At 41.6% G+C, this 26,805-nt stretch overlaps 1 protein-coding gene across 2 annotated transcripts in view; it reads left to right on the top strand.

The window, feature by feature from the left end:
* The window catches only part of LOC115082035 (EF-hand calcium-binding domain-containing protein 6-like), a 193,115-nt gene that overhangs the window by 57,788 nt on the left and 108,522 nt on the right, over positions 1 to 26,805 (top strand). For both annotated transcript variants that reach the window (XR_003854082.1, XM_029586330.1), the window contains exons 10-12: positions 2,518 to 2,714; positions 13,482 to 13,589; positions 15,185 to 15,250. Coding sequence is in view for 1 of the 2 variants with exons in the window: in XM_029586330.1 (XP_029442190.1) it covers positions 2,518 to 2,714; positions 13,482 to 13,589; positions 15,185 to 15,250 (371 nt within the window). In the remaining variant the exon portion in view is untranslated. The remainder of the gene's footprint in view (positions 1 to 2,517; positions 2,715 to 13,481; positions 13,590 to 15,184; positions 15,251 to 26,805) is intronic.

Genomic DNA, 26,805 nt, shown 5'->3' with positions numbered 1-26,805 from the left:
AGATCTTCATGCAAAAATTGGAAGAAGGATCCAAGAGAAGAAAATAGGATAATGCATAAGCGCTGGCAAATTAAATGTAAGACATTGATAAGACAGGCTAAAAGAGAATTTGAAAAGAAGTTGGCCATAGAGGCAAAAACTCACAATAAAAACTTTTTAAAATATATCCAAAGCAGAAAGCCTGGGAGGGAGTCAGTTGGACCGTTAGATGATCGAGGGGTTAAAGGGGCACTTAGAGAAGATAAGGCCATCGCGGAAAGATTAAATTCTTTTTTTGCTTCGGTGTTTACTGAAGAGGATGTTGGGGAGGTACCCGTACCGAAGAAGGTTTTCATGGGTAATGATTCAGATGGACTGAACCAAATCACGGTGAACCTAGAAGATGTAGTAGGCCTGATTGACAAACTGAAGAGTAGTAAATCACCTGGACCGGATGGTATACACCCCAGAGTTCTGAAGGAATTAAAAAATGAAATTTCAGACCTATTAGTAAACATTTGTAACCTATCATTAAAATTGTCCATTGTACCTGAAGACTGGAGGATAGCTAATGTAACCCCAATATTTAAAAATGGCTCCAGGGGCAATCCGGGAAACTACAGACTGGTTAGCCTGACTTCAGTGCCAGGAAAAATAGTGGAAAGTGTTCTAAATATCAAAATCACAGAACATATAGAAGGACATGGTTTAATGGAACAAAGTCAGCATGGCTTTACCCAAGGCAAGTCTTGCCTCACAAATCTGCTTCACTTTTTTGAAGGAGTTAATAAACATGTGGATAAAGGTGAACCGGTAGATGCATTGTACTTGGATTTTCAGAAGGCGTTTGACAAAGTTCCTCATGAGAGGCATCTAGGAAAAGTAAAAAGTCATGGGATAGGTGGCAATGTGCTTTCGTGGATTACAAACTAGCTAATAGATAGGAAACAGAGAGTAGGATTAAATGGACAATTTTCTCAGTGGAAGGGAGTGGGCAGTGGAGTGCCTCAGGGATCTGTATTGGGACCCTTACTTTTCAATATATTTATAAATGATCTGGAAAAAAATACGACGAGTTCAAATTTGCAGATGATACAAAATTGTTCAGAGAGGTTAAATCACAAGCAGATTGTGATAAATTGCAGGAAGACCTTGTGAGACTGGAAAATTGGGCATCCAAATGGCAGATGAAATTTAATGTGGATAAGTGCAAGGTGATGCATTTAGGGAAAAATGACCTATGCTTTAGTTACACAACATTGGGTTCCATATTAGGAGCTACCACCCAAGAAAGAGATCTAGGCGTCATAGTGGATAACACATTGAAATCGTCGGTTCAGTGTGCTGTGGCAGTCAAAAAAGCAAACAGAATGTTGGGAGTTATTAGAAAGGGAATGGTAAATAAAACGGAGAATGTCATAATGCCTCTGTATCGCTCCATGGTGAGACCGCACCTTGAATACTGTGTACAATTCTAGTCGCCACATCTCAAAAAAGATATAGTTGCGATGGAGAAGATACAGAGAAGGGCGACCAAAATGATAGGGGGAATGGGATGGCTCCTCTATGAGGAAAGACTAAGGAGGTTAGGACTTTTAAGCTTGCAGAAGAGACGACTGAGGGGGGATATGATAGAGATGTTTAAAATCATGAGAGGTCTAGAACGGATAGTTGTGAGTCGGTTATTTGCTCTTTCGGATAGTAGAAAGACTAGGGGGTACTCCATGAAGTTAGCATGTGGCACATTTAAAACTAATCGGAGAAAGTTCTTTTTCATTCAACGCACAATTTAAACTCTGGAATTTGTTGCCAGAGGATGTGGTTTGTGCAGTTAGTGTAGCTGTGTTTAAAAAAAAGGATTGGATAAGTTCTTGGAGGAGAAGTCCATTACCTGCTATTAATTAAGTTGACTTAGAAAATAGCCACTGCTATTACTAGCAACAGTAACATGGAATAGACTTAGTTTTTGGGTACTTGCCAGGTTCTTATGGCCTGGATTGGCCACTGTTGGAAACAGGATGCTGGGCTTGATGGACCCTTGGTCTGACCCAGTATGGTATGTTCTTATGTTCTTACACCAAAAGCTATATGAGATGAGACGTAAGGATGTAAATATGAATACTCTAGAGGAATACAGAGATGGGAGATATGATAGAGATGTTCAAAGACCCCAGAAGTATAAGTAATGTAAAAGAAGTAAACCTTTTCAATGGAGAGGAAGTTCTACTTAAAAATCTTGCAACAAGTCCAGTCAATATTCATTCTGGATTCTTTGCATGTTGTGGTACCTTCTACTGGAACAAGATAAGAATGATCCTAAGATTAAGGTTCAAGACCATGTAAGTTGCTTTTACATCAGTGAATAGACTTATGTCGTACTGATCATTGTTCAATAATTTTTATGCAAGTCCAACAAACAGTATCACAGTCTACAAAGTGTTAACTTCTCTCCGGGACCAACATGGGCACTAGAACCCTGCACCATTGAATGTTAAATTGAAGTAATCTATTTTTTCTGTTGCCTGTTTTTTTCGGAAGGTGGAAAAGGAAGACTTCCTGTCAGTCCTGGAAAAGTTTGACTTGCATCTGAAACAGGAGCATTTTAATCTTTTCCTGGCGAGGTGCGGCCTTGAGAACAGTTTGACAGGCATCAGCTACATGGACTTTCTGAGAAACTTCCAGGATCGCAGTGACAGAGGGATTACACACAAGATACTCTCCAACCCAAAACACAAGTCAGTATAAACTCCTGAAACCTTGATTACTCGCCTAGGTTCATCTTAACCAATATCTGATGGGGTAATTGCTTAGTTAACGAAGATTAGGGCTTTCAGAGTGTTTTTGAGGGTGAGTGCTTATTTTTTCCTATAAAGCTGTTTTCTGCTTGATTCTTGATGTGGTGTGTGATTAGACTGTACGCAGACTGGTTGGGAAGTTCCTGATTGCCATCATCTTTATTTACACACTGACTTTGTTATAGTATAGACCAGTTCCAGTATAAAACAATGTCATTTTAGATTGTGTCTTTCCTACAAAATGAAACTGCTTTTATGTAAGTTTATTGCTTATTCATCCATGACTTATTATGGTTATATGCAATGCTTTTTGTTTTTGCTAAAAAAATGACACTGCTTTTTATAATAATAATGAGAGAGAAAGAAATAGTTACAGTAATGTATAGGGGATAGAGGGAAGAGAAGAATTTAATGGAGGAGGCAAATATCAAGCCTAGCAAATGGTTCAGTTAGGGAAAATGGAGTTAGCTAAAAATGTGAAGGAAAAAGTAAAAGGTGAGAGAAAACAGGTGGGGCTTCAGCTGGGATTTAAAAAAATGGACAGAGAATCAGTGACATGGAAGGAAAGACAGCGAGAGAGAGAGTCATACACATTGAAATGTGAATAAAGAATCCTGAATCTGAATTCAAGAGAGCAATGTTTTTGAAGATTATCACCATGTAAACCCCCTTGTCCTCCTTGGATACCCTGTGGAGACAAGTCTGGGAGCTGCGGGCCATCAAACATCTCATAGGGCTGCCAGGGTTCTGCTGACAAGGAGGAAAGACAAGATTTAATTTCCCTTAGGCTATGGATGTCTTCTGTACCTCCCAGTACAAATGACGCAGCCATACCAGTGAGTGCTATTCCACCGTCTCCTCTCTCACCCCCAGCACTCTCATCCCATCACTGGGACTTTCCCTGTATTGGTATCTGAGTAAGGGTGCCAGCATCTCCTTTCCCAAAAGTAGGAAAACTAAATTCTCCTGGAATATAAAAAGAACTCTCCTCTGAGACTGTGAACAAATTACAGATGACTAACTCTGCAGCAGTTTCTTACACCAGGCAGCCCTCCTGGGGGCATCCAGAAGGTAAGTCCACTCCTTGAGACAGATAGGAGGATCCACAGGGCACCTCTGTTATATAGACTCAACTCTACTAACCCAAGACATCTCTCACTGAGGAGTGTCTAAAACACAACCACATTCCTACTCTCTGACCTCATCTACAAGGGTCTGTGGAGAACTTAGGTAAATGGCAAAGGATAAGACCTTTTAAGACCTCTTACCACCAGGTTAGAGGAGAAAATGTTCTGCTACCACCACTGACAAAAATAGGGGGTGCAATATTGAGAAAAAATGAACTCAAGGAATGAAAAGGACAGAAGGGAGATTAGTTTGTGAGGTATGCCTGACTAAACCTGAAGAGCTATAAAGAAGGGTTTTTTTTCCTAAAGGATGCTGAAAAAGACAAGGGGATGGGGGACAGAATGGAACTAGGTAGCTCTCCTAGGACAAGAGAAACAAGACAGCTGTTTGGTGTAAGTAAGGAGTTGAGCAATTCTATTTTAAACATTGAAACCTAAAGTTTAGAGGACTACAGTAGTAAGGCAGGAGGGAAATGCATAGATCAGTATCAGAGTAACAGAATGTGTGTGAGGATAAAGTTATTCAAGTGATATAACTGTATAGTAGGCGAGTTATTACAGAAGAATGAAATGAGAAAAAGTTGGTTCAGGATAGAAGAAGACATCATGAACTCATACTTTAACACCTGAGGCCTGGTTTATCAAAGGATTTTTTTCACATAAATAAAAGTTGACAGAAAGCTTTTGCTAAATCAGGCCCTTAATACTTTAAGTCCACTTAGTCTGACCTCAAGGGTAACAAATTAATGGAATTGCTGATAAAACAGATGTTAGTGCAGTTTCCGGAATCCAATGGATTGCAAGATCCAAGGCAGCATGGTTTTACCAGTGGTAGGTCTTGTCAGATGAATCTGATTAATTTCTTTCATTGGGAACCAGAGAGTGGGATCAGGGGAGAGTGCCAGTAAGGGCTTTGATAAAGTTCCACATAGATGACTTATAAATACATTAAGCACTCTTGGTATGGGCCCTACAGTGACTGACTGGGTTAGAAACCCGCTGAGTGGCAGGCGATAAAGAGTAGTGGTAAATGGAGTTCACTCCAAGGAGATGGGTAATACTAGTGATGCTTTAGAGACTGGTGCTTGGACCAGTTCTTTACAACATTTTCATGAATGACATTGCGGAAGGATTATCAGGAAAGGTTTGTCTTTTTGCTGATGATACCAAAATCTGTAAGAGGATAGACCACCAGGAAGGTGAGGAAAACATGAGGAGGAATCTAGCAAAGCTTGAGGAATGATCTAAGATCTGGCAGCTAAGATTTAATATAAAAAATGCAGAATTATGCATTTGGGCTGCAATAACTCAAGAGGTGAAATTCTTTTAAGCACAAAAGAAGAGTAGGATCTGGGGATGATCATATATGATGGTCTTAAGGTGACAGCAAAGGCCAGAAAGATATTGACTGCATAGGGAGAGGAATGGTCAGCAGAAAAAAAGGAAGTAATATTGCCCCTGTATAGATCCCTTGTGAGATGTCATTTGGAATATGGTGTACAGTTCTGGAGGCCACATTTTCAAAAGGATATAAACCAGTTTGAGTCAGTCCAGAGAGTGTCTACTAAAATTATTAGTGATCTTCATTCTAAAGCATATGAGGACAGACTTAAAGATCTAAACATGTATACCCTAAAAGAAAGGAGGGATAGGGGAGATATGAAAGGGACATTTAAATACCTCCAAGGTTTCTATGCACAGGGGGCAGGCCTCTTTCAAAGGAAAGGAGGCTCTAGAACAAGGGTCATGGGATGAAGGTAAAATGAGGTGGACTTGGGAGTAATCCAAGGAAATATTTCATTATAGAGAATGTTTAGAACAGTCTCCTCATGAAGGTGGTGAAGACAAAGACAGTATCTGAATTCAAAAAAGCATGAGATAAACACAGAGGATCTCTAACGGAGTGAGAGGGATTGCAAAGCTGAATAGTTGGTGTAGATGTGCAGTTTAGATAGGCCACTATGGTCTTTTTCTATGTTTCAAAAGTACCGGCCAATCTGTAGGAAAGACAGACATTGTTAATGTTCTTGATCTTCCATAGTATTATTTATTTTCCTGGAACTCAAGAAAAGTACAAGCACCATCTTAGCAAAATATGCAGAATTATCATGCCAGTAATTTCTCATTTTCTGAATACATGTAGAGGACCTAAAGGATTGCCACCAAGAGGATTATCCCATTTGAATAGGGGGAATAGAATTAGTAGTATTGTTGGGGTTAAGCTTCCCCATGTAGAAGCCTGAAATGGTGAGCTCCCACAGTATATAAATCCCTACCACCATCTTAGAGTGTGGATTTTTTAGTTGTCCCTTGTAGGGGCAGCATGTTAGTATGTCTTCATTGAATTTCTTATGAGGAGAGGTTGAAGAATCTAAATATGTACACCCTGGAGGAAAGGAAGAGCAGAGGTGATATGATACAGACTTTCAGATACTTGAAAGACTTTATTGATCCAAAGATAACGACAAATCTTTTCCGTTGGAAAAAAATCAGCAGAACCAGAGGTCATGATTTAAAACTCCAGGGAGGAAAACTCAGAACCAATGTCAGAAAGTATTTCTTCATGGAGAGGGTGGTGGATGCCTGGAATGCCCTTCCGGAGGAAGTGGTGAAGACCAGAACTGTGAAGGACTTCAAAGGGGTGTGGAATAAACACTGTGGATCCATAAAGTCTAGAGGATGTGAATGAAGAGTGGGTGGCTCGTGGGAATGACGGCTACTACCTGGAGATAATACCCTTATTCAATAAACATACACTCGGTTAATGTGACTCCAACATTGCTCTAAGCTTCAACTGCAAGAGGTAATGTGGAAAAAAGGATTTGCATTCACAAAAAAGCTGGGAGTAGCTTGCTTGTTACGGTGGTTACTACCCCAAACCAAATAAGCCTGATACTTCACTTTCAATGCATATCCAGCATTGCTCTCTGCTTCAACAGCAAGGGAGAAAGACTGATACTTCACGGATATCCAGCATACCCCAAACAAAATAAGCCTGATACTTCACTTTCAATACATATCCAGCATAGCTCTCTGCTTCAACGGCAGGGGAGAAAGTCTGATACTTCAATTTCAATGCATATCCAGCATAGCTCTCTGCTTCAACGGCAGGGGAGAAAGACTGATACTTCAAGCATATCCAGCATAGCTCTCTGCTTCAATGGCAGGAGAGAAAGTCTGATATTTTACTTTCAATGCATATCCAGCATAGCTCTCTGCTTCAATGGCAGGAGAGAAAGTCTGGTACTTCACTTTAAATGAATATCCAGCATAGCTCTCTGCTTCAATGGCAGGGGGAATGAAGAAAAGTGGATCTATATACAGACAACAACCAACAAGGGCTGAATTACATAGTCTGAGTAAACAAATAAGCATGGGTGTAGCTTCTTATTGCGGCAGTTACTACCCCTAACTAATTAAGCTAGATATTTCACTTAGAAGCAGTTCCAACACAGCTCTCTACATTAATGGCAGGGGTGGAAGGGAAATAGAACCAAAAAGTTACTAAGGGCCAAGAGTAACAGATAAGTATGAGAGAGAGAGAAAAAAAAAAGCACGAAAGCTTGCTGGGCAGACTGGATGGGCCATTTGGGCTTCTTCTGCCATCATTTCTATGTTTCTTTGTTTCTATGTTTCTATGCTGGGTCCTGTTTTTGTTTGTTTGTTCGGGAAAGGACCCTTGGTTTTCTAGGGCTGAGATCTGAGTAAAGAAATGTAGAAAGGATGCCTTTTACTAACCTTAAAGATGTCCTTTTGGGAACTCTTTGCTTTTCTGAGGAGGAAGTTTGTCCACCCTTCCATTCTGTTTTTGTTTTTCTCCTTTTTGATGATCTTTATTTTTGCAACCTGCTTGAGCACCCTAGGGCCCAGGGGTTCATTGAAGTTTAGGGAAGAGGAGTGGGGCCTCTCAACCAAAGAGCACAGAAGGAGTATTGGAAGTCCTGAGTGGGGATGGACCTGGATTCATTCCTGGGAGGAGAAGACAAAGGAGATCTATGGCATCCAGTCAGTGTTTTTTTTTTTAATTCTTTGTTTATGAATTTCCAATGATAACAGAAGAATACACTTGTAACAGAAAAGCATTGAGACTAAGTAAAAACACACAAAAAATGTACAAGGTATAGACAGTACTAAATCATTTCCCCCCCAAATCAAAGTCCCAATAATTTAAAAAGGAAAAGGAGAGGGGGGGGGGGGGTACAAGATTGAAAGGAGTAGTTATACAAAAGGTAAATTAAAAAAAAAGAAAACAAGCTGAGACTTTAAGCATTGAAATAAAAAATGTTACTGATCATAAAGATGAAGAAAAAAAAATTCAATTATAGACAGGGTGGCCATCCAAATAGGATCTCAGCTACGCAGGATCAAAATACACAAACGTAGAACTTAAATGGTATCTAAGAACACATTGTGCTCCAAGAGAAATAACCTCTTAATGCATCATAAGAAATGTGTTCCTTCTTTCCTGCACAACGTGCGTAATGTCTGGGTAAATCCATACACAAGTAACGTTCCCTGATTAGAGATTAATAAGTCAGTTGAAAATTCTAAGAACTCTGTTAAATTCAGGCTTGGTTGGTGACTTGAGGCATTAGAATCCACATTTAAGGTAGTCTTCAAAAAACAAAGCTTAGCAATGGTAGGCATAGCTTCAGATGGAATCTCAAGTACTTCAGAGACATATTTCTTAAAAGTATCTATGGGTAAAACAAATCGCACACTGGAAAATTCAAAACCCTCAAATTTAAATAGCGAAGCGAGTTCTCAATATTCTCTAATTTCTTAGAGTGAATCGTCTCAGACAAATTAAATTTGTCTGCACATTCTGACAACAGCAATGTGATTTCCCAATTCTGCTATCTTTTCCCCTTGTTGAACAAGCAGAACTTCAGAGCTTTGAATATGGTTGTGGATATCAGAAGTAACACCTATCAAGGAAGAAATGGATTTTTCCAGTATCATCAAGGCAGACGGGACTGAATCTAAAGTCACCACTGAAGGTTTATCCAAATTTGGGTAAACAAGAGTATTCCCAAACCTTGTCTGCTAGGAGGGCAATAGAAAGCCTCCTTACTCTTCTGCACTCCGCAGTGGTGTCAAGGCCTGCACCAGTGAGGTCGCTGCCATCTCCACGGCAGACCCGGAGGTTCCAAACACTCCCGAGGCCGCTGCAGATCCAGTCAACGCGTCTTTACCCGGAGGTCTCACGTTACTAGTGGGAAAAATCTCCCAAACAGTTGCAGATCTGGGGCTCAGAATCGGTCCACATGGCAACAAGGAAGATCCCGCTGATGATTCCCGCCATGGAGGAGACGGAGTGATCGGTGCACCGGGACTCAAGGTGGTATCAGCATCCGGAAGGGAGGGCCACGCGCTCCTCGGCTCCCCCGACCAAAGAACCAGAATCTGGCAAAGGTATCAATGCAGGGGTTAGAAACCTGACCGTTTTGGGCTGGGAAGGATCAAGTTGGGGAGTAGCTGGGGATGGCTCCCGAATTTTAGCCTTCCTCTTAGTATAAGGCATAATGAGATTTAAGCAAAAAGAAAAATGAGGAGCTCCTAACATGCCATGTCTCTGCTAAGATGCCATCTTGCCCCCCTTGGCACCCATCCAGTGTTTACCACAACCACATCATCAAGATGTTGAAGAGGAGAGAATGGAGGTACCATTCGGGTATAAACAAGGGAAGTATGAAGAATGACTGCACAATTGGGCTTAAGATATGCAAAATGGGATTTTAGTATCATCCAAATTCGGGAAAATTCAACCTAACCACTATATTTTGGTGGAAGCTTTAAAATTACCCCATTAATTGGAATGGATCAGTAATAAGAAATAACAATTGACATCATTAACTGACTAAAATAATTGGAAGCTTAAAGTTTCAAATTTATTAGAAGATTAAGGGGGTCATTTACTAAAAGTTTTCTCCCATTCTGTGTCTATGGGAAAAATGCTTAGTAAATGACCCCCTAAGAGAGCTGTAAAAAGGATTTGTAATTGACAAGAACTGTAAAAGAACTTTTTCATCAATTTCCATCTTTAATCAGTAAAAGTTAAGTTGGAAACCAACAATTGCTTCCAGAGTGATTATTACTGCTGTTTATGATAATGTGATTATCACTGCTGTGCTCAAGAGACTTTTATACTGAATTGACCATTGAGCAATGTTCAGGGCCTAGGAAGAGATTTCTCCCCCACCCACTCGAACAGTGAATTCTGGACTTTCAGAATACGTTAACATCAGGAGAGGACTTTATCAGTTAAACCCTTATTTGAGATGTGGTTCTTGGGGTTACATACATAAGACAGAGAACAAGTGCTTTTTTTTTTTTTTTTTTTTTTTAAATAAATACTTTGTTGCTCTCTGCAGTTTCTTTGGCTTACTGAGCTCTGGTCTGTTGGTTGCCTTTTGATGCCTGTATTCATGATTGCTGAACTCCTCTGAGAATGCATGCTCAGTATCTAATGGGTATATAGGAGAAATCACTTCCCCTTCCATCACCTCACAACAAGCAATAAGCTCTTTCAAGTGTATTGATAGAATGCTGTATATTATATTTGATGCTGGATGATTAGAATTAAGAAGGATCCATTTACTAAAAGGCATCAATGCTTATTGAGCGTTATACGTTATTAACGTATGTTAAATCAGTGCAATGTTAACACAAAATTTCTGCGGTTACCTCAAGAAGTATTTAAATCTGCTGTGCTGCATGCATAGCAGCTTATTAATATTCCCATGGGTTACTGAAAATTGCATTAAGTTGCACGATTAGTGTTAACCCATGGCCTAATGCAAACTCTTAAATACATCTCAGGAGGTTTACCGTAATTAGGTTTTGGCAAACAGAAGACCCAATATGGACTGCGTTGATCATCCACCCTCCCTCAGTTAGTTAGAGAACCCCAAGCCTGATCCCCCCACCCATCCCTGTCTACTTCTCAAAGATCTTTGAATTGAACACTGGAGGGCAGCAGAGAGCACTCCGCTGCCCTTCCCTGATGGTGTGTGAACTTCAATTGTCCCTTTGCCCTGCACATGACATTGGAGGAGAAGAGGCATTAATAGAGAGGGAGAATGAAAGGATCTAAGATGGAGAGAGGGTAATGAGAAGAGGAGAAAGATAGGCATTTTGATTCCACACCATCTATTTTATAACCTATTGATCATCATTGATAAAGGGGGATTGTAATGGTTTTGTTTTGGTTATTTGTCACTGCTGGTTTAAATGAAATGCTACTCCCCAGACTTGCCTATTGAGATTAGTGTTTTAAAGCATGTAGTTGGCAAGTCAGATCTTTTTGTTTATCTCTTCCCTTCAAGGCCCTTTTCCTTATTTCCACCTGACTCTGCTAAAAGAGCCATTCGGTATCACATGCAGCATTTCCCCCTGTTTCTCCCACAATTCCTCCCTATACAGGCCAAGTACTGCAGCCAGTGCCCGCAAGTGAGAAAGCAGAGCAGCTTTCAGGGTTAATCACTACCAGAGCAGATTTTGACTGCTGCTTCACCCTCATATGGACAGAGCCCAAGCTGCGAAAGGGGAAACTGTCTTCTTTATCAAGCCAGGCCTGGCTCCATCGGGTGTGCAAACTGTGCAATTACACAGGGCAGCTCAACCGGTAGGGCGGCGTCAAGAGCAGGGAGAAGCCCATGCTGCTGCCAGTGGACCCGATTCCACTGGCGGCATAAGAAGAGGAGCCCGTGCTGCCGCCAGTGGACCAGATCCTACCAGCAGTAGATGAAGAGGAGGCCTGAGGTGCCTCGCAAGATGAGAATACAGGAAGTGCTAGCACTGCGAGTGTTGAATTACCGCGGTACCAGCACAGGAAGAGAAGCTGCAGAAGGGCTGCTCTCCACAAAATAAATAGTACAGGCAGGCAGCAGCAGCAGAGGAGGAATGAATATATGTGTGTGAAAGTGAATGGGAGGCTCCCTGTGATGAGTATGTGTGTGTGTGTGTGAATGGAAGGCTGCCTAGAATGAGTGAGTGTGTGAATGGGAGGCTGCCTGTGCCTGGGCTGCATGTGTGTGTGTGAATGGGAGGCTGTGTGTGTGTCTGTGTGTGTGTGTGTGTGTGTGTGTGAATGGGAGGCTGCCTGGGATAGGTGTGTGTGTGTGTCTGTGTGTGTTTAGTTTATTGAGTTTTATATACCATCGTTCAGACATGCCATCACAACGGTTTACAGTGTTAAGAGAAAGATAAAATACAAAGATACAGATATAAATTATCAAAAGAAAAAACCTAAAGGCAATTAAATGAAATGAAATCTAATAAAAATAAAAACTAACCAGTAAAATAAGTTTATAAAATGTTTAAAAGCAATAAAAATGTATTAAAAGTGGGTGAAATGTGAATGGGAGGCTGCCTGGGATGGGTGTGTGTGTGTGTGTGTGTGTGTGAGAGAGAGAGAGAGAAAAAATGGGGGGAGCAGGTGGAGTCCAACCTGCCAGCAGCAGAAATGAAGATGAGGTCCCGGGGCTGCTGGAAACACTTGCGGGTTTGTCTGAGAGGGAGTGTGTGTGTGTGTGTGAATGTATATATGAGAGAGGAGAAAGTTTGTGCATCCCATTCCCACTACTCCACGACAATCCCAGGATGACTGGAAATCAAAAGTTCCCAGGTATGGAGAGTGTGAATTTTTAAAATCCTTTTTAGTTTTATTTTTCAGTGTTATTTGCTGTGTCTGTTGTTTTGAAATATTTTCTTGGTGTTTGGACATTTAATAAAACTTATATATGAGTTTTTATTTATTAGATCTTTTACTCATCAGCTTTTTTTGAAATATTATAATTAGTATATTTTTAGCATTATGATTATGTATTTATTTTATTTCTTGATTTTATTGTTTGATGTTTGAGGAATGGTGATGGTTCTGTTTTTTCATTGTTGCACTGCATTGAGTTTCTGACTTCTTGCGGTTTTCAGTTCATTTTTTGTCTGCACATTTGTATTTCTACTTTATGGTTGCTCTATTCTGTATTTGCTGAGGGTCTGTTTATGTTCTGCATGTGTGACTGAGGTGAGGCATTCTCCTAATAGGAAGTGTATTAGTGTTTTAGGGCTTTTGGAGGATCAAATCCACACCCAACACACATCATTATAGGCCTAATACCATATGGGTTCCAGGTATATTTTTTGCAGGGATTTCTGGTTGGCATCACAGCAGTGCATGTAAATATAATGTAATATAATATAAGTGATTTTTTCCCCTCAGAATTCTGTACTTTGATATTTTTCATGTAAAATATAAATGCAGAACTCTTCCCTGTGTGTGTGGAATGGGGCAGGGGGCGGGGGGTATGCATTGTGCAAGGCTATAAGGCTCACCTGGAGCATCTAATACCCTTGCACCAGCCATTGGTATGTTGGGGGGGGGAGGGGTGTCAGTTTTTAAAGTTTTTATCATTGAAGGGAGCTGGGCTTTTTCTTGGTGGGCCCGGGACAGAGAATTAATGAACTGGGGAGGGTGGTGGTGGCAGCACAGTAATTGTTTGCACAGGGCAGCAAAAAAACCTGGCACCAGCCCTGTATCAAGCAGTTTCTGACTCTCTTTTAATTGCACCATTTGTAGATTTCACAGGGAAGATGCCAAGAGTCCAGCTTCTACGCTGACTGCTGTTGAAGCCAAGCTGGCCAATTTCTTTCAGTCTGATTTCCTGTCACTCTTGGCCACGTTCCAGTAGGTGTCAGTTATTGTTTTCTTTTAACGTGTTCACATTGCTGATGGAAAAAAATGCTGGTTTCTCCTATTTTCACTCTGCTCCTGATTTTTGGAATGACTTTGTGCATGATACCCTCTTTTAGGTGTTGAAGTGGCATTTGGGAAAATCAGTCAGAGCACAGTGCATGTAAAAATAGGTGTGCTAGTTGGTTTGGTGCATCATTTGAAGTACACGGAGAAGAAACATTGCGAGGGGTGGGGTTGCAACTTATGCATATTTTTAAAAGTATGCGCACTAGTTTACCCGCACAAGTTATGCCCTCGATAGAATAGGTGTAACTTTGTGCCGATGAATTTTGTGTGCATACTCGGCCACTTATATGCGAAATGTTCAAAATGAACTCATAAGAACTTGCCATACTGGGTCAGATAACTCATGTGCATAAGTTTGCTTGGAAAATTCAGGGTAAAGTCTGTGCATAAAAAGTATGTGGAGATTTTATCCCACCACACAGTATTACCCTCTTTATGATCACAGTATCATATTAGATGCGGGCACATCATATAAAATAACATGCAGAGGAGTTTAATAACAAGCTGAAGGGGCAGTAACACCGGCCATTAGCACATGTAAATGCAGTGTTTACATATGGGTGGTATCATAAAAAATAAACTATACTTCCATAAGGTGAAGCTAATTCTTTTGAGTCAATGTGTCTGTGAAGCAGGCTGTGTGCATACATTTGGGCTTCACTAATATGTAATGAGCTATTTTGCAAAGTTTTGCATCTCATTATCTCATTAGGATAGATTTCATATTAAAACTCTAATTTGCATGCGTTAACAGCGCAGTTAATGCACACAAATTGACTTGTTTGCGCTGAGTGCTTTTAACAGGAATTAACACTTGCTCTAGTCACTTTCTTTGGAGTCCGATTTCATACAATTATTGGATTCTGGTGCTGTTTCCTTGCCCTAGATGCTCTTTTAGGTATACGTTATTTCTTTTCCTTCAAGTTGCATTTATGTTTATCTATATTGTTTTGTAGCCTGCAATTTTTGAATTGTATTGTTTTTTTGTTTATTTGTTATTTTGCCCTTATTTTTTCATGGGCTTAAACTTTCTGACCAGGTTATATTGTGCATTTTTAATTATAGTTTAATGATTTTGAATATGTAGTGGATACCCGTCAGAGGCATTTATTTAAGCTGAATGGTATAAACATTTCATAGAAATAAAAATAATGTAAATTAAAATATAAGAGAGAGAGAGAAATGTTACAGCTGCTGCTCATTCTGTGCTTCTTGTGCAGATACACGATTTCGGTGTTCAGCACTGGCACCTTTCACATGTGCTAAATTCACTAGAAAATATTTTTGAAAAATTTAACAGAAAATACAATCGACTCTTTTTTTTTTTGTGTGCTTAACCTGATTCTTTTATTTGAATCCAAACAATTTTAGAGTAAGAGATTGTAGTTGTTGCCTTTTAGTCATTCAGCACTTTTGGATGCAAATAATAACTGTGTTGTGTGTGTTTTCTAGATATATTGTTCCCTTCTAGGCCTGCTATTTTGACTTACGGCCTTATTTATGTCTTCTTTTTACCTCAGTAAAATTGATGCATTTGAGAAGAATGTTATCAGTCAGCAGGAATTCCGAGCAGCAATAGAAAGCAGGTAAGAATGGCTTATTTGAATTCACAGAAATAGGATTTTATAACCATACTGCCTAAAAACAGCACTTACTGATCAGTCAGAGGCCTGTTCTGAAGGGCATGAAATTTGGTGACGATTTCTGTGCTAGCTGGGATAAGTCAAGTGTCGAATGCAAGTGGTGTCTGTCCTTTTCCTCCAGCCCTGCAATTACCAAGGTAAATAAGGTATTTTCTGGAACAATGGGAAGAGGGAGAAGGTTGTGCTGGCAAATGATATCATGAGTTCAAAATCTCTCTTAAAAATTGCTCCACATTGGCAGCGCCCGTACGGAAAGGGACTGTAGTCAGGGCTTGAAATGAAGGGGAATGGAGCTGAATGTTGTTCCCCTTGTTCACATAAATAAATAAAACATCCCCACAGGAGACAGCAGTTATCTGTGGGTTTCCAAGCTGAGGGCAGGAAGCACCGCATGCAGCTGTGGCTGTGGTCCTGCAGCTGGGGAGATGCTGGCTGCTGAGCTTCCAGGGCTCAGGAGTGCCTCATGTGTGGACCTCTGCGGGGCATGGGACTGGCTCTGGCCTGGAATCGGGGGGGGGCGCCAGGAGAAATTCTGCAGGGGAAGGGGAGGCAGGAGCAGTTCCGGAAAAAGGAAAAAGTGCCAGGGCTCAGGGAGTGCAGAGCAGGGAAATGATCCAAGCCCTTTGGAGGAGGGAGAATCACTAGCTGAGAGGTGAGCTGACCCTGCCAACGAAGGGAAGTCCAAAATGCTGATGAGGGATGGGAATCAGTGAAGAGATTGGTGAGCCAAGTCTGCAGAGGAGAGCAGCTGGCTAAGGAAGGAAGAGGAGGAACCTGGTGTGAAATGGAAGAGGAACTAGGAGGGGGATAGAGAAGGATAGGTCAATAGGAAATTGGGGAACAGAGCAGCCTAAGGGGATGTAGGGAGTCAAACAGGAAGAGGGATATTAGGCCCCCTGCCCCCGTATATAAAATTCAAAGTATGCCCGTGAGGAAGGGGGAGAATTAAAAGAGTGCAAAAGGAGTAAGAAGGGAAAAAGAGAAAAAGATGGAGAGGGGAAGAGAAAATTAGGAGAATGAGAGAAAAGGAGTTTGAGAGAGTAGTGATGGTGATGGTGGGAGATGGTGGGAGTGGTGGTGAGATGGTGGGAGATGGTGGGAGTGATGGTGATGGTGGGAGAGACTGTGGAGTGGATGGGCTGAGGTGGGGGAATGGAGCAGGAGGGAGAAGTCTGGTGAGGATGAGCTGGGGTTTGGGAAAAAAATAACTGGTGGAACTTTGACTATTTCCTAGTTTTTGCTCTGACCACATGAATCCCCATGTCCACGTTACCTACTCCTCTCTGGACATTTAAATACAAGCTGGTCAATCACACTCACAACACATTGTGTTGGGTTTCTTTTTCTTTTTTGCTGGGGAGCATTGTAATTTACTTTGAGTTCGGCACCCCCAATCATTTTCAAATGTTGGCTCTTATGACCTTAACTAACTCAAACGAATCTGCAAAATTGAAATGCTCCCTGAAGGTGTACAGCAATGAAAAATAGCACATTTGGTGATTTGGCAAGTGGTACATGCGAAGAGCAGTTCCTGTTCCTCCCTAGCAACTTTCAAACTCCAACTGAACGGGCATGCTGGCAACAAGAGTGTCCTAATGGTTAGAGCAAGGGATTTTGGTTGTCACATTAGTCCACTTGACTCTTGTTTCTAATGCCAGATATCAGTTACAGTCCAGTTGTAGGCCCAGCAACAGAAAACAAGGCAAGTAAGTATCTGTTAGCAGAGACCTGAGTTTCATGCAAGGTTCTTGGAGTCACAATCCAGATTCAGGCTGGTGAGCAGGTTCGGTTCAATAATCGGTTCCATGATTACGTCCAAATGAGACAAGACAAGATGATGATAAGACAGAAGCAGACAGGAATGGCAGAACCTAGTCAAGCGTAGGGTTTCAGGAAGGAAGTCCTAGCATCTAGTTGTGTCAGTGAGGTGCCTGTGAGGCCACTGGGTTTAAATACTATGGTCAGTCAGGAGCAGCTCCCTGGCTCTGCCAATGAGATGTTTCTCCAGGAGGGTCTGTTCTCCTACTACCAGAGGGTAAGTTACTAGGCAGCTCCCCAATCTTCCCAAGAGTACTGTGGCTCCTCAGGGAATCTCCTATTCCTTTGTCTCCAGGGTTGCTGGTCAAAAAATGTTGTTCCTGAGACCAGAACTCCTGAGTTCCTATCCTAATTCTGTCATGTTGTAACCTGGAGCAACCAACTTTATCTATTATTACCCCTTAGACTGTAAGGGGTGAATTTGCTCACCATATGAATGGCAATAATAAAATAAAATCCTCCATTGATTGCCAGGTAGGTCAGTGGGTATCTAGGTATGTGCCAACCGCAGAAGAAATAACGTTCCATGGGAAAAAATGATATTCTGCTTTTGAGGGTGCATATCTATTTTTATTTATAACTTGTTTTTATATACTGCTACTTCAGTCAGCCCTGAGCGAAGTACTAAGTCAAAACATAAAATACAGCTCTTTTAATGGACATACATAACTTAATTATCATGACAGAAATAGTAAATCATTACAATAAAAACAAGATATAAATCATAACATTCTAGATCCTAGAATGGGGTAGTCAGCTCCAGTCCTGGAGTGCCACAAACAGGCCAGGTTTTCAGGCTATCCACATTGAACATGCATGAGATATATTTGCATACAGTGGAAGCAGAGCTTGCAAATATATCTCATACATGTTCAATGTGGATAGCCTGAAAACCGGTCCTGTTTGTGGAACTCCAGGACCAGGATCGCCTACCCTTATCCTAGAATACATGTTAAGGTATAAGCCCCAGGCAGGGAGGTGCACCGAAAACATTTTGATTTGGTTTTGTTATTGGGGCTTGTCTGCCATTTTAATTCATTTTGGTTCCCAAGTATACGTGTTTGTTTCATTATGTGGTTTAATTCATTTCCATTAAAGCCAATGGGGGAAGCAATGCATCCTATTTTGGATGGCAGTTTTTCTATCCAAATTTAATGAAATGTGCAGGCAGGCATCAGCAACAGAAGGAACAAAATTCCAAGAAATGGTCACCAAAAGTGGGGTAATTTGGCACCAAGGGTGACATGAACAGCACAAAAGCACTGTGATGGGGCAAATCTATGTATGCGGCTGGCCTTTGCCATTTTTTAAATGGCTATGCCAGGTCTCGAGCCCTATGAAGTACTCCATGCGCTATTAGACTACCAGGACAGAGAAGGTATTGGTTCGGGGAGGGAGGGGGGAACAGAGTGGGCAAGGGGGTGGACTCAGCTGCTCATCCACCCATGTATAAGTGCTAGACTAGTAGCTGTAGTTCTCTGGTGTCTTGATCTCTTCGCTCCTCGTTTGTCTCTGGCCTTCCACTGGTTCCTATCACGGTGCAGCTTTCAGAGCACTCACTCATGGGTTGGATGGAAACCAACCAGGGAGGGTGAAGAAATGGTCTCAGCATATGACAAAGGAATACATCTAGGGATAACAACTTTTTTAGTTTAATGAAAAATATTCTCAGCTCAAAGGGTGATTAACAAATATACAGTTATAATGCTGTACCCTCAACAGTCAACATTTTTGGCCCGGCTGTGTTGCATTTTGCTCATTTCACTTGGTCAGAATTTTAGTTTCGCCAGCCTAAACTTGTTTTGTAAATTGGCCTAGTATCCTCTCCTAACGGAACAAATGTTCACCTCTGGTGACAGGCGTCCCCGCAGCTTAAAATCTTATTTTGAGAAGCACAAATTCTCCCCTATGCAAGGAGATTGCCACTAGATGGCAGCACACAATTAGTTTCGTGTTAGCAATGAGGTTTCTTGCAAGTTTTCCGTACCAGGTTCATTTTATCCCCCCCGGAGCATCAAGGCAATGCTTAAAAGACTTTACAGAACTTCAGTACGAATACAAAATAAAAGTGAAGTGCATTAAAATTATACCCTTTAAATTTCAGTCCTACTTTCTCATCTTTGTCAGCTTTGGACCTATGTGTATGTAACCTGTCGATTGTAACCAAGCGTGTTTATACGAAGATGGCCTTGCTGAACTGAGAACAGCCGTTTCAGCACAGTCTTGCTCTGCATCTCAGGAGCTGGTGCTGCGATCCTACGCTAACTGGCCCAAAGTTGTAGAGCTGGATAGTGCAGCAGACTAATCCCCTTCCCATCTATACCTAGGATTGCCAACTTTGAGAAAAAAACAAAGAAACCACCCACCACCTGCCTCCTCCCCCCACCTGTCCTTCCTCTGTACAAACCCCCTCCGGGCACCTGGGACTGGTATTTAGTATTACACCCCCCTCCCTCTTGACTTACCAGTGGTTGCTCCGGGACGGCGCTCTGTCCTTTGCTGGTGAAGGCTCAGCCCTCCCTCTGGTGGCGGTGACTCCAGCATAGCACCTGCCCTCCTTCCCTTCTCACCCAGCACCCCCCATCTTTCTCTTCCTGCACCCCTCGCCCAACACCCTCCTTTCTTTGCCCCTGCACCCCCCTTTTTCTCTCTGCCACACTCCTTTCCCTGCCTCTCCCTCTTTCTCTCTCCCCCAACTGCTTGCCCTGGAGCCCCCTCATTCTTCCCCACCCAGGCTTTGCCCTGCATCCTTATTTCTCTCCCTCCACCCACTACTTATCCTGCATCCTCCTCTTTCTCCCTCTCCACTTCTTGTCCAGCAGCATCCCTTAAGAACATAAGAACATAAGAAAATGCCATACTGGGTCAGACCAAGGGTCCATCAAGCCCAGCATCCTGTTTCCAACAGTGGCCAATCCAGGCCATAAGAACCTGGCAAATACCCCAAAACTAAGTCTATTCCATGTTACCGTTGCTAATGGCAGTGGCTATTTTCTAAGTCAACTTAATTAATAGCAGGTAATGGACTTCTCCTCCAAGAACTTATCCAATCCTTTTTTAAACACAGCTATTCTAACTGCACTGACCACATTCTCTGGCAACAAATTCCAGAGTTTAATTGTGCGTTGAGTAAAAAAGAACTTTCTCCGATTAGTTTTAAATGTGCCCCATGCTAACTTCATGGAGTGCCCCCTAGTCTTTCTACTATCTGAAAGAGTAAATAACCTTCTCTCGCTCCCACCCACCTGTTGCCCAGCAGCATCCCCTCTCTACCACTCATTTCTTGCCTTGCAGCTTCCCTCATCTCTCCTCCTCACCCCACTGCCCCAAAGCAGCCCTCTCTCACCTAACACCCTGCCCGACAGCCCATCTATCACCCCAACCACCTGCTCAGCTACAGAAAACCCCTCACCCCATAATCCCCTGCCCAGCAGTTCTCTCTCTCTGCCCCCAGCAGAAGCCCCCTCTCCCCCATCAATCCCCTGCTCTCTTTCTTTTTTCCTCAACTACTTGGCCAGCAGCAGTAATCTTTTCTCTGGCTTCCTCCTTCGCTCTATACTCAGCAGCAGCCCCCTTCCCTATCTCTCCTCCCTCCTACACTCTTTGGGGTACAGTGCTGTAGCTCTTTGGGCAGTGGCAATAGCTGGAGAAACTCAAAATAAGAACATAAGAAGTGCCGTGCTGGGTCAGACCAAGATTCATCAAGCTCAGCATCCTGTCTCCAACAGTGGAAAGTTTGGGTGACAGGTAGCTGCCAGATCCCCAATACTTGATCTATTTCTTGTATTTCATTCCCAAGTATAAGTGCTGGCTTTCCCACTAATAACTGTTTATGGACTTTTCTTTCAGAAACTTGTTCACCCTCCTTTGACCCCCACTATGTTAGTTGCCTTGACTTCATCTTCTGGCAACAAATTCCATAGCTTTATTTTGTGCTGAGTTAAAAAATATTTCCTATGATTTGGCTGAGGGGCGATATGATAGAGTCTATAAAATCATGAGAGGACTAGAATGGGTGAATGTGGCTCAGTTATTTACTTTTTCAGATAATACAAGGACTAGGAGGCACTCCATGAAGTTAGCAACTAGCACATTTAAAACAATCGCTCAGTCCCAGAGAACCTCAGCCCGAAACTGCCAGTGTTTTGACATGGAAACTGTCTGCTTCAGGGGCTGGAAAGGATGATTCACAGTTTCTCTAAGCTGAACAGCCCTATCCTCTTTAGCCTTTCCTCACTGGGGAGCCGTTCCATCCCCTTTATCATTTTGGTTGCCCTTCTCTGTTCCTTTTCCAGTGCAACTATATCTTTTTTGAGATGCGGCAACCAGAATTGCACACAGTACTCAAAGTGCAGTCTCACCATGGAGCGATACAGAGGCATTATGACATTCTTCATGTTATTCACCATTCCCTTTCTAATAATTCCTAACATTCTGTTTGCTTTTTTAACCGCTTTTAACCAATAATTTCAATGTAGTGTCCACTATGACACCTAAATCTTTTCTTGGGTAGTAACTCCTAGTATGGAGCATAGCATAAGGTATCCTTACTGTGAGTAACTTTTCCTAATGTGCAACACTTTGCACTTGTCCACATTAAATTTCATCTGCCATTTAGATGCCCAATCTTCCAGTCTCGCAAGGTCCTCCTTCAATTAATCCAATCCGCTTATGATTTAACAACTCTAAATAATTTTGTGTCATCTGCAGATTTGATCATCTCACTTGTTGCTTTCCTTTCCAGATCATTTATAAATATATTGAAAAGCACTGGTCCCACGTTACCCTTGAGTTCCTCCAAAAATTCAGTTCTGGCTATGCCTCTGCTCCAAGCCCCTTACAGTGGATTCTTCATCAGGGGGTAGGGGATATTCCCCAGGGCTGAAAGGCGTTAAGGGTGTTAATCACCAGGTACATGTAAAAGAATCAGAAGGACACTTGATTGATGCTCCAACAGCACTTGTGTAATAAACAGAATCTGATACAAAATACACTTTTCCTTTGGTAAATCCATAATCCAGAAATAAATAGTTGAATGAGCAACTATGTGGTCCCTCCTCTGCTACTGGGGTCTCCATTATTCCTTTCTGAAATTTAGGATCTTCACTAGCTATTCCAAGGAGAATTTAGGGACTAGCAGGCCTCTGTAAAAGACACTCCCTCCAATTTAGAGCTCCTTGTAAATGGTATCTGAGTAATGATGTAGCTCTGGTGGATCCTTCCCTTCACGTCCACTCCTATGTCCTACTGGTTAGGTACCTCCTTGACTCTCTGGTGTGTGCCGGATGGGGAATTTGCTGAGAGTAAGCCCCTTGTGGTTGCCCCTTTCTCTCCTCTCTCCTGATACTTCTGCTTCCTGTAGAAACTGGATGAGTAGCCTCACCTTCTTTGATACTTTTGCTTGCACATACTGTCATGGGCTGAGAACACCAGATGGAAAAATAACTAACTTCCCAAACAAAAATTTGAAAGGAAGGGTGGAAAAACTTCCTTTGATCTGAAGACCCAAAATAGGGAACCTTCTCTAACCTCAAAAGGAAAAATCAATCAAAAGGTCTCTTAAATCTCCAGAAGTCCAGGTCTCACTGAATTGGGCCAAGGAAATTTCCAGGAAAAGGGAACTGAGAAGAAACACTCTTCGCCCTTATATTTTAACACAACTCCTCTAGGAGTCTTTGTCTTATATAATCTATAGAGCATGCACATTTCTCCCTTATGCTCCTGCTTTCACATCCAGACCCCATGGGGTGAAGAGAGAATCTGCAGCCTCACTGCCAGGCCAGGCAGAGGAAGATAAAGTTGGTGTCCTGCCAGGCCCATATGAACAGGAGTTGGTGATATCACGCACTGATCTGAGTGAAGGAGGAAGGAACATCCTCCCACTGGTTAGGAAGAGGAGAAGAAAGCAAGAGCAGCTTGCTGTCATACCCAATAAAAGAGAAAAGTCAGCCAACTCCTGCCTAGACTGATGAGGAAAGATCAGTCTTCTGCTGGCTCTGCGACACACCTCCCGGAACTTCGTGACACACTAGTGTGCCTTGTCACACCTGTTGAGAATCACTGATTTAAAATGTGCCAAAAATGATCGCTCCTGCTGACTATTATAAGCAGGGAAAAAGAGAAAGCTTTTTGTACTTGTAAATTTTATCCCTGAGGACCCCTTGGGTACTATCTTCTCTGGCAATTATCAGCAGAGGATGGGTGCCCCTGGTCAGAAAAAAGGTTTTCACTTCATGTGCTTTTGCCAGAAAGAAGGTAGCATCTGAGAAGCAAGGCAGCAGCTGAAGCAGGCTGGAGAAAGAAAGCCACAGTTGAAGAAGAAAATAATAGAGAGAAAGAAAGAGCATCAAAAAGAGAAAGAAAGCAAAGAAGGAAAACAGCTGGAACAGGACAGAGGCAAAAGCATTGCTCCTGCCACTCCACAGGACCTGCTCTGGTGACAAAAAGAAGATGATACAAAACAATAAATATATTTGGTTTATTGCTTATGCTGAGTACAGAGGATAAAAATCAGGAGTTAGTTAATGGTAATTGTCTAGCTGAAGATGTGTTTATTCAAATTCAACTTTTTTGTTGAAGAATTTGAAAGTGAACATTTATTTGATACCATTTGTTCTGTTGAGAGATCCAAGTTTATCTGTGGGAATTCTTTACAGAAAGAACTCACTATTGTTGTTACTCCAGAATTATTTAAGAATTTATCTCTGAGACTGTGTGAGATTGAGTTTTACCATAGCCAGTCAGTGGTAAAGTCTGCAGCAACCTGCATCCTCAGAGACTGTTAAACTTTACCCAGGACACCGTAGAATTTGATAATCCTTAGCAAAGGAAATCCAAGTTAACTGGAGAACCAGCAAAGCTACCTTTGTTTCACAGTTATTGTGCAAGGGAAGGAAACTGCTGCAGACACAAACAGTGTGCTGTAAAAGACACTAACCATCTTTTTTTTTTTTTTTATAATAATTGCTTTATTCACAGTTTTTGTTGTTTCCTTTTCTATATCAGTTTAAGCAGCTTAAACAATGTATCATAATCATATTAACAACCCCACATAAGCATCCCATGAACCCTCCTTCCCACCCTTGCCTCCTCAGACTCAGTCCAACATTTCAGCCGGGAAGAATCCTCAACGTATTATGCAGGTTCTCCATTTCACCCAAATTTGAACTGCAGTTGGATATCCTTTGGAAGTGACTATAAGTAAGGTAGCCAAATTTTCTGAAACTTATGTCATGCTCCATCGCTTCGAAGTGTCCAACTTTATAGTCAAGACTCAATAAATTTGTAAGTGCCAGTTTCCAGCATTCAAGTAACACACCATCAGACATTAACCAAGTTCTGAATATGCTACAGTGAGCTATCATCAAACTTTTTAAGATAAACCACATTACAAATTGGTTGCAGCCAACTATATCAATTGTATAGCCAAGAATACATAACAAAGGATTAGCAGGTGTATTTAATCGCAGTATGTTTGATAGGAAACCCATTACTTCTCCCCACAACTTTTGAATCAGTGAACAGTCCCTGAAACCATGGAACAATGAAGTATTATGCATCTTACACTTTATACAAGTTGCTGAAGTAGCAATGCTCTATATGCTGAAAAATATAAATGATATACAATTTTCATATGACTTTTTCTCAAAACAGCTGACTCTGTAGTCTTATGTCATATGTAGGCATAGCAAACCAAAATGGTGAGAGACAAAACCAAAGGCAGAAAATCCAAATTAAACACAGAGGATGGTCAAAATAATTCCAATCCACAAGGATGTATTTTTAAGCCTTCAATTGGTTTAATGGTCATGAATAGCAGTTTAAGCAGTGCAATTATAATCCATTTTACGTGTTCCCCTGGCATGAAACCATGTTTCGAGTGACTGCACCGGGAGGGACCTTGAACTAAATTTGTAAAGAAATAAACAAGTATAACTAAAAAATAGTGGACAACAAGCATCAAAAACAAAACCTGCACAGTATATAAACATACAGCAGTCACCTGGATAAGCTTGAATAGCACATCAAAGCGGAACTTCCGGGATGAAGTTTAAATATTGTAAAAAGCATGCCAAAATTGTAAAGAACAAGTGTAACTGAATGATATAAACCTACCAATCAGAACATTATTATGAGCAAAAAGGTTGATGTTATAGACAAAATGAAAGTTTATAACCAAAGAATAGCGACATAATAAGGTAGTATAGTGTAACCAAACAAAAAAAACCCAATTCATCCAGAACAGCAACAGGAAATAACTTAAATAGAAAAGAAGTGCCTACACAGGGAAATAGTGCTTTTAGCCCTGGCACTCAGACAGCAGGTTTTTGGCATTGGAAGGCTAAAGGCCTTACTTACATGGGTCATGCTCTTAATAGTGAGGGGCATGTGTTATCTTTTTCAGACTTGCAAGTGCAGTATCGCTTACCCCCCAACCAGATATTTAGCTATTTGCAACGTAAGCACTATATTCAGTCCATCCCTGAGGTATCAAGATTGCCAACAGTCTACCTTGGACAAGATATTTAAGTTTGATGCTCAAAACCCCCCTCCTTGTCCCACTATTATAAACAGCTTAAGGGGCTTATCCGCCATGAGCCATATAGCCTACTAGTGGAGCGCTGGAATAGAGATGGACTGTTTATTCTTACTATACCAATCCTTCGAGCATGCTTTAAACGGATGTACAAGCATGTATTAATTATCGTGAGATGCAATTTAAATTTTTTAGAAGGGCCTACATATACCCTCAGATTGCTTATCATTCGGGCCTTACTATTTCAGCTCGCTGTCCTAAATGTAATCATGATGTGTGGGCACTTTGTCCCACTCTTTATGAGCCTGCCCTCCCGTGCGTAGATTTTGGGGTCGCATTGCTACCTACCTTATGACGTTGCTGGGGATTTCCCTTCCCATTACTCCATTGTTATTTCTTTTTGAGTCATGCCCTCGTTTGCGGGTAAAGAAGGGCACGCGCCTCTTCATCCTCAAAGCATGCTTGGTGGGGAAAAAGGTGATTTTTATTGCAGTGGCGATCCTCGGAGAGCCCATCCTTTTGGAGCTGGCGCAATCATTTTCACCATATGTTGTGCATGGAAGACCTGAGCTCACGCAGCTCCCCGATACGGCGACGGAAACTTTTAATGATCTGGGACCCTTACTTACAAGCCTTGCCACACCACGCACGCAGTTTGATTCTCAACGATTGCCCTGCTTCTGGATGTCGGACTGGGCCGCAGGCCTAAGAGAGACTCGGTGGACTGTTCATTTTGTGCAATATGAAGTATCCTTGCCTGTTCATTCTAAAGGACTTATGGGAGACAAGGGGGGGGGGGACGGGAAAGGGTGGGGATAGGGTGGGGAGTACTATTGGTACAACTGTTTCATGGCCTGTGTCTTCTGTCTGATGAGGGTTAAGTGTTACAGCTCTCCCAGTTTACGTTCCTATATGTCTTATTTGAAAATTAATAAAAATTATTGTACTAAAAAAATAGAAAAGAAAAAGTTATATGTAGGGGGACAAAGTATAATACAAATTAAATCAGACATAAAGAAAAAATGGATTGAAATTGAAAGCATCAACAAAACAATCAAACAATAAGGTACATGCTCTTTTAAAAGAAAACTGACCATTCAGTATTAATATTGAGACCACTGGGCTTCACAGTGTCGAGAGTGTG

Source organism: Rhinatrema bivittatum, chromosome 1, assembly GCF_901001135.1.
Source record: "Rhinatrema bivittatum chromosome 1, aRhiBiv1.1, whole genome shotgun sequence".
NCBI classification, from domain to species: Eukaryota; Metazoa; Chordata; class Amphibia; order Gymnophiona; family Rhinatrematidae; genus Rhinatrema; species Rhinatrema bivittatum.
The sequence above is the reverse complement of the archived record's forward strand: the minus strand, read 5'-3'. Positions and strand labels throughout refer to the sequence as shown.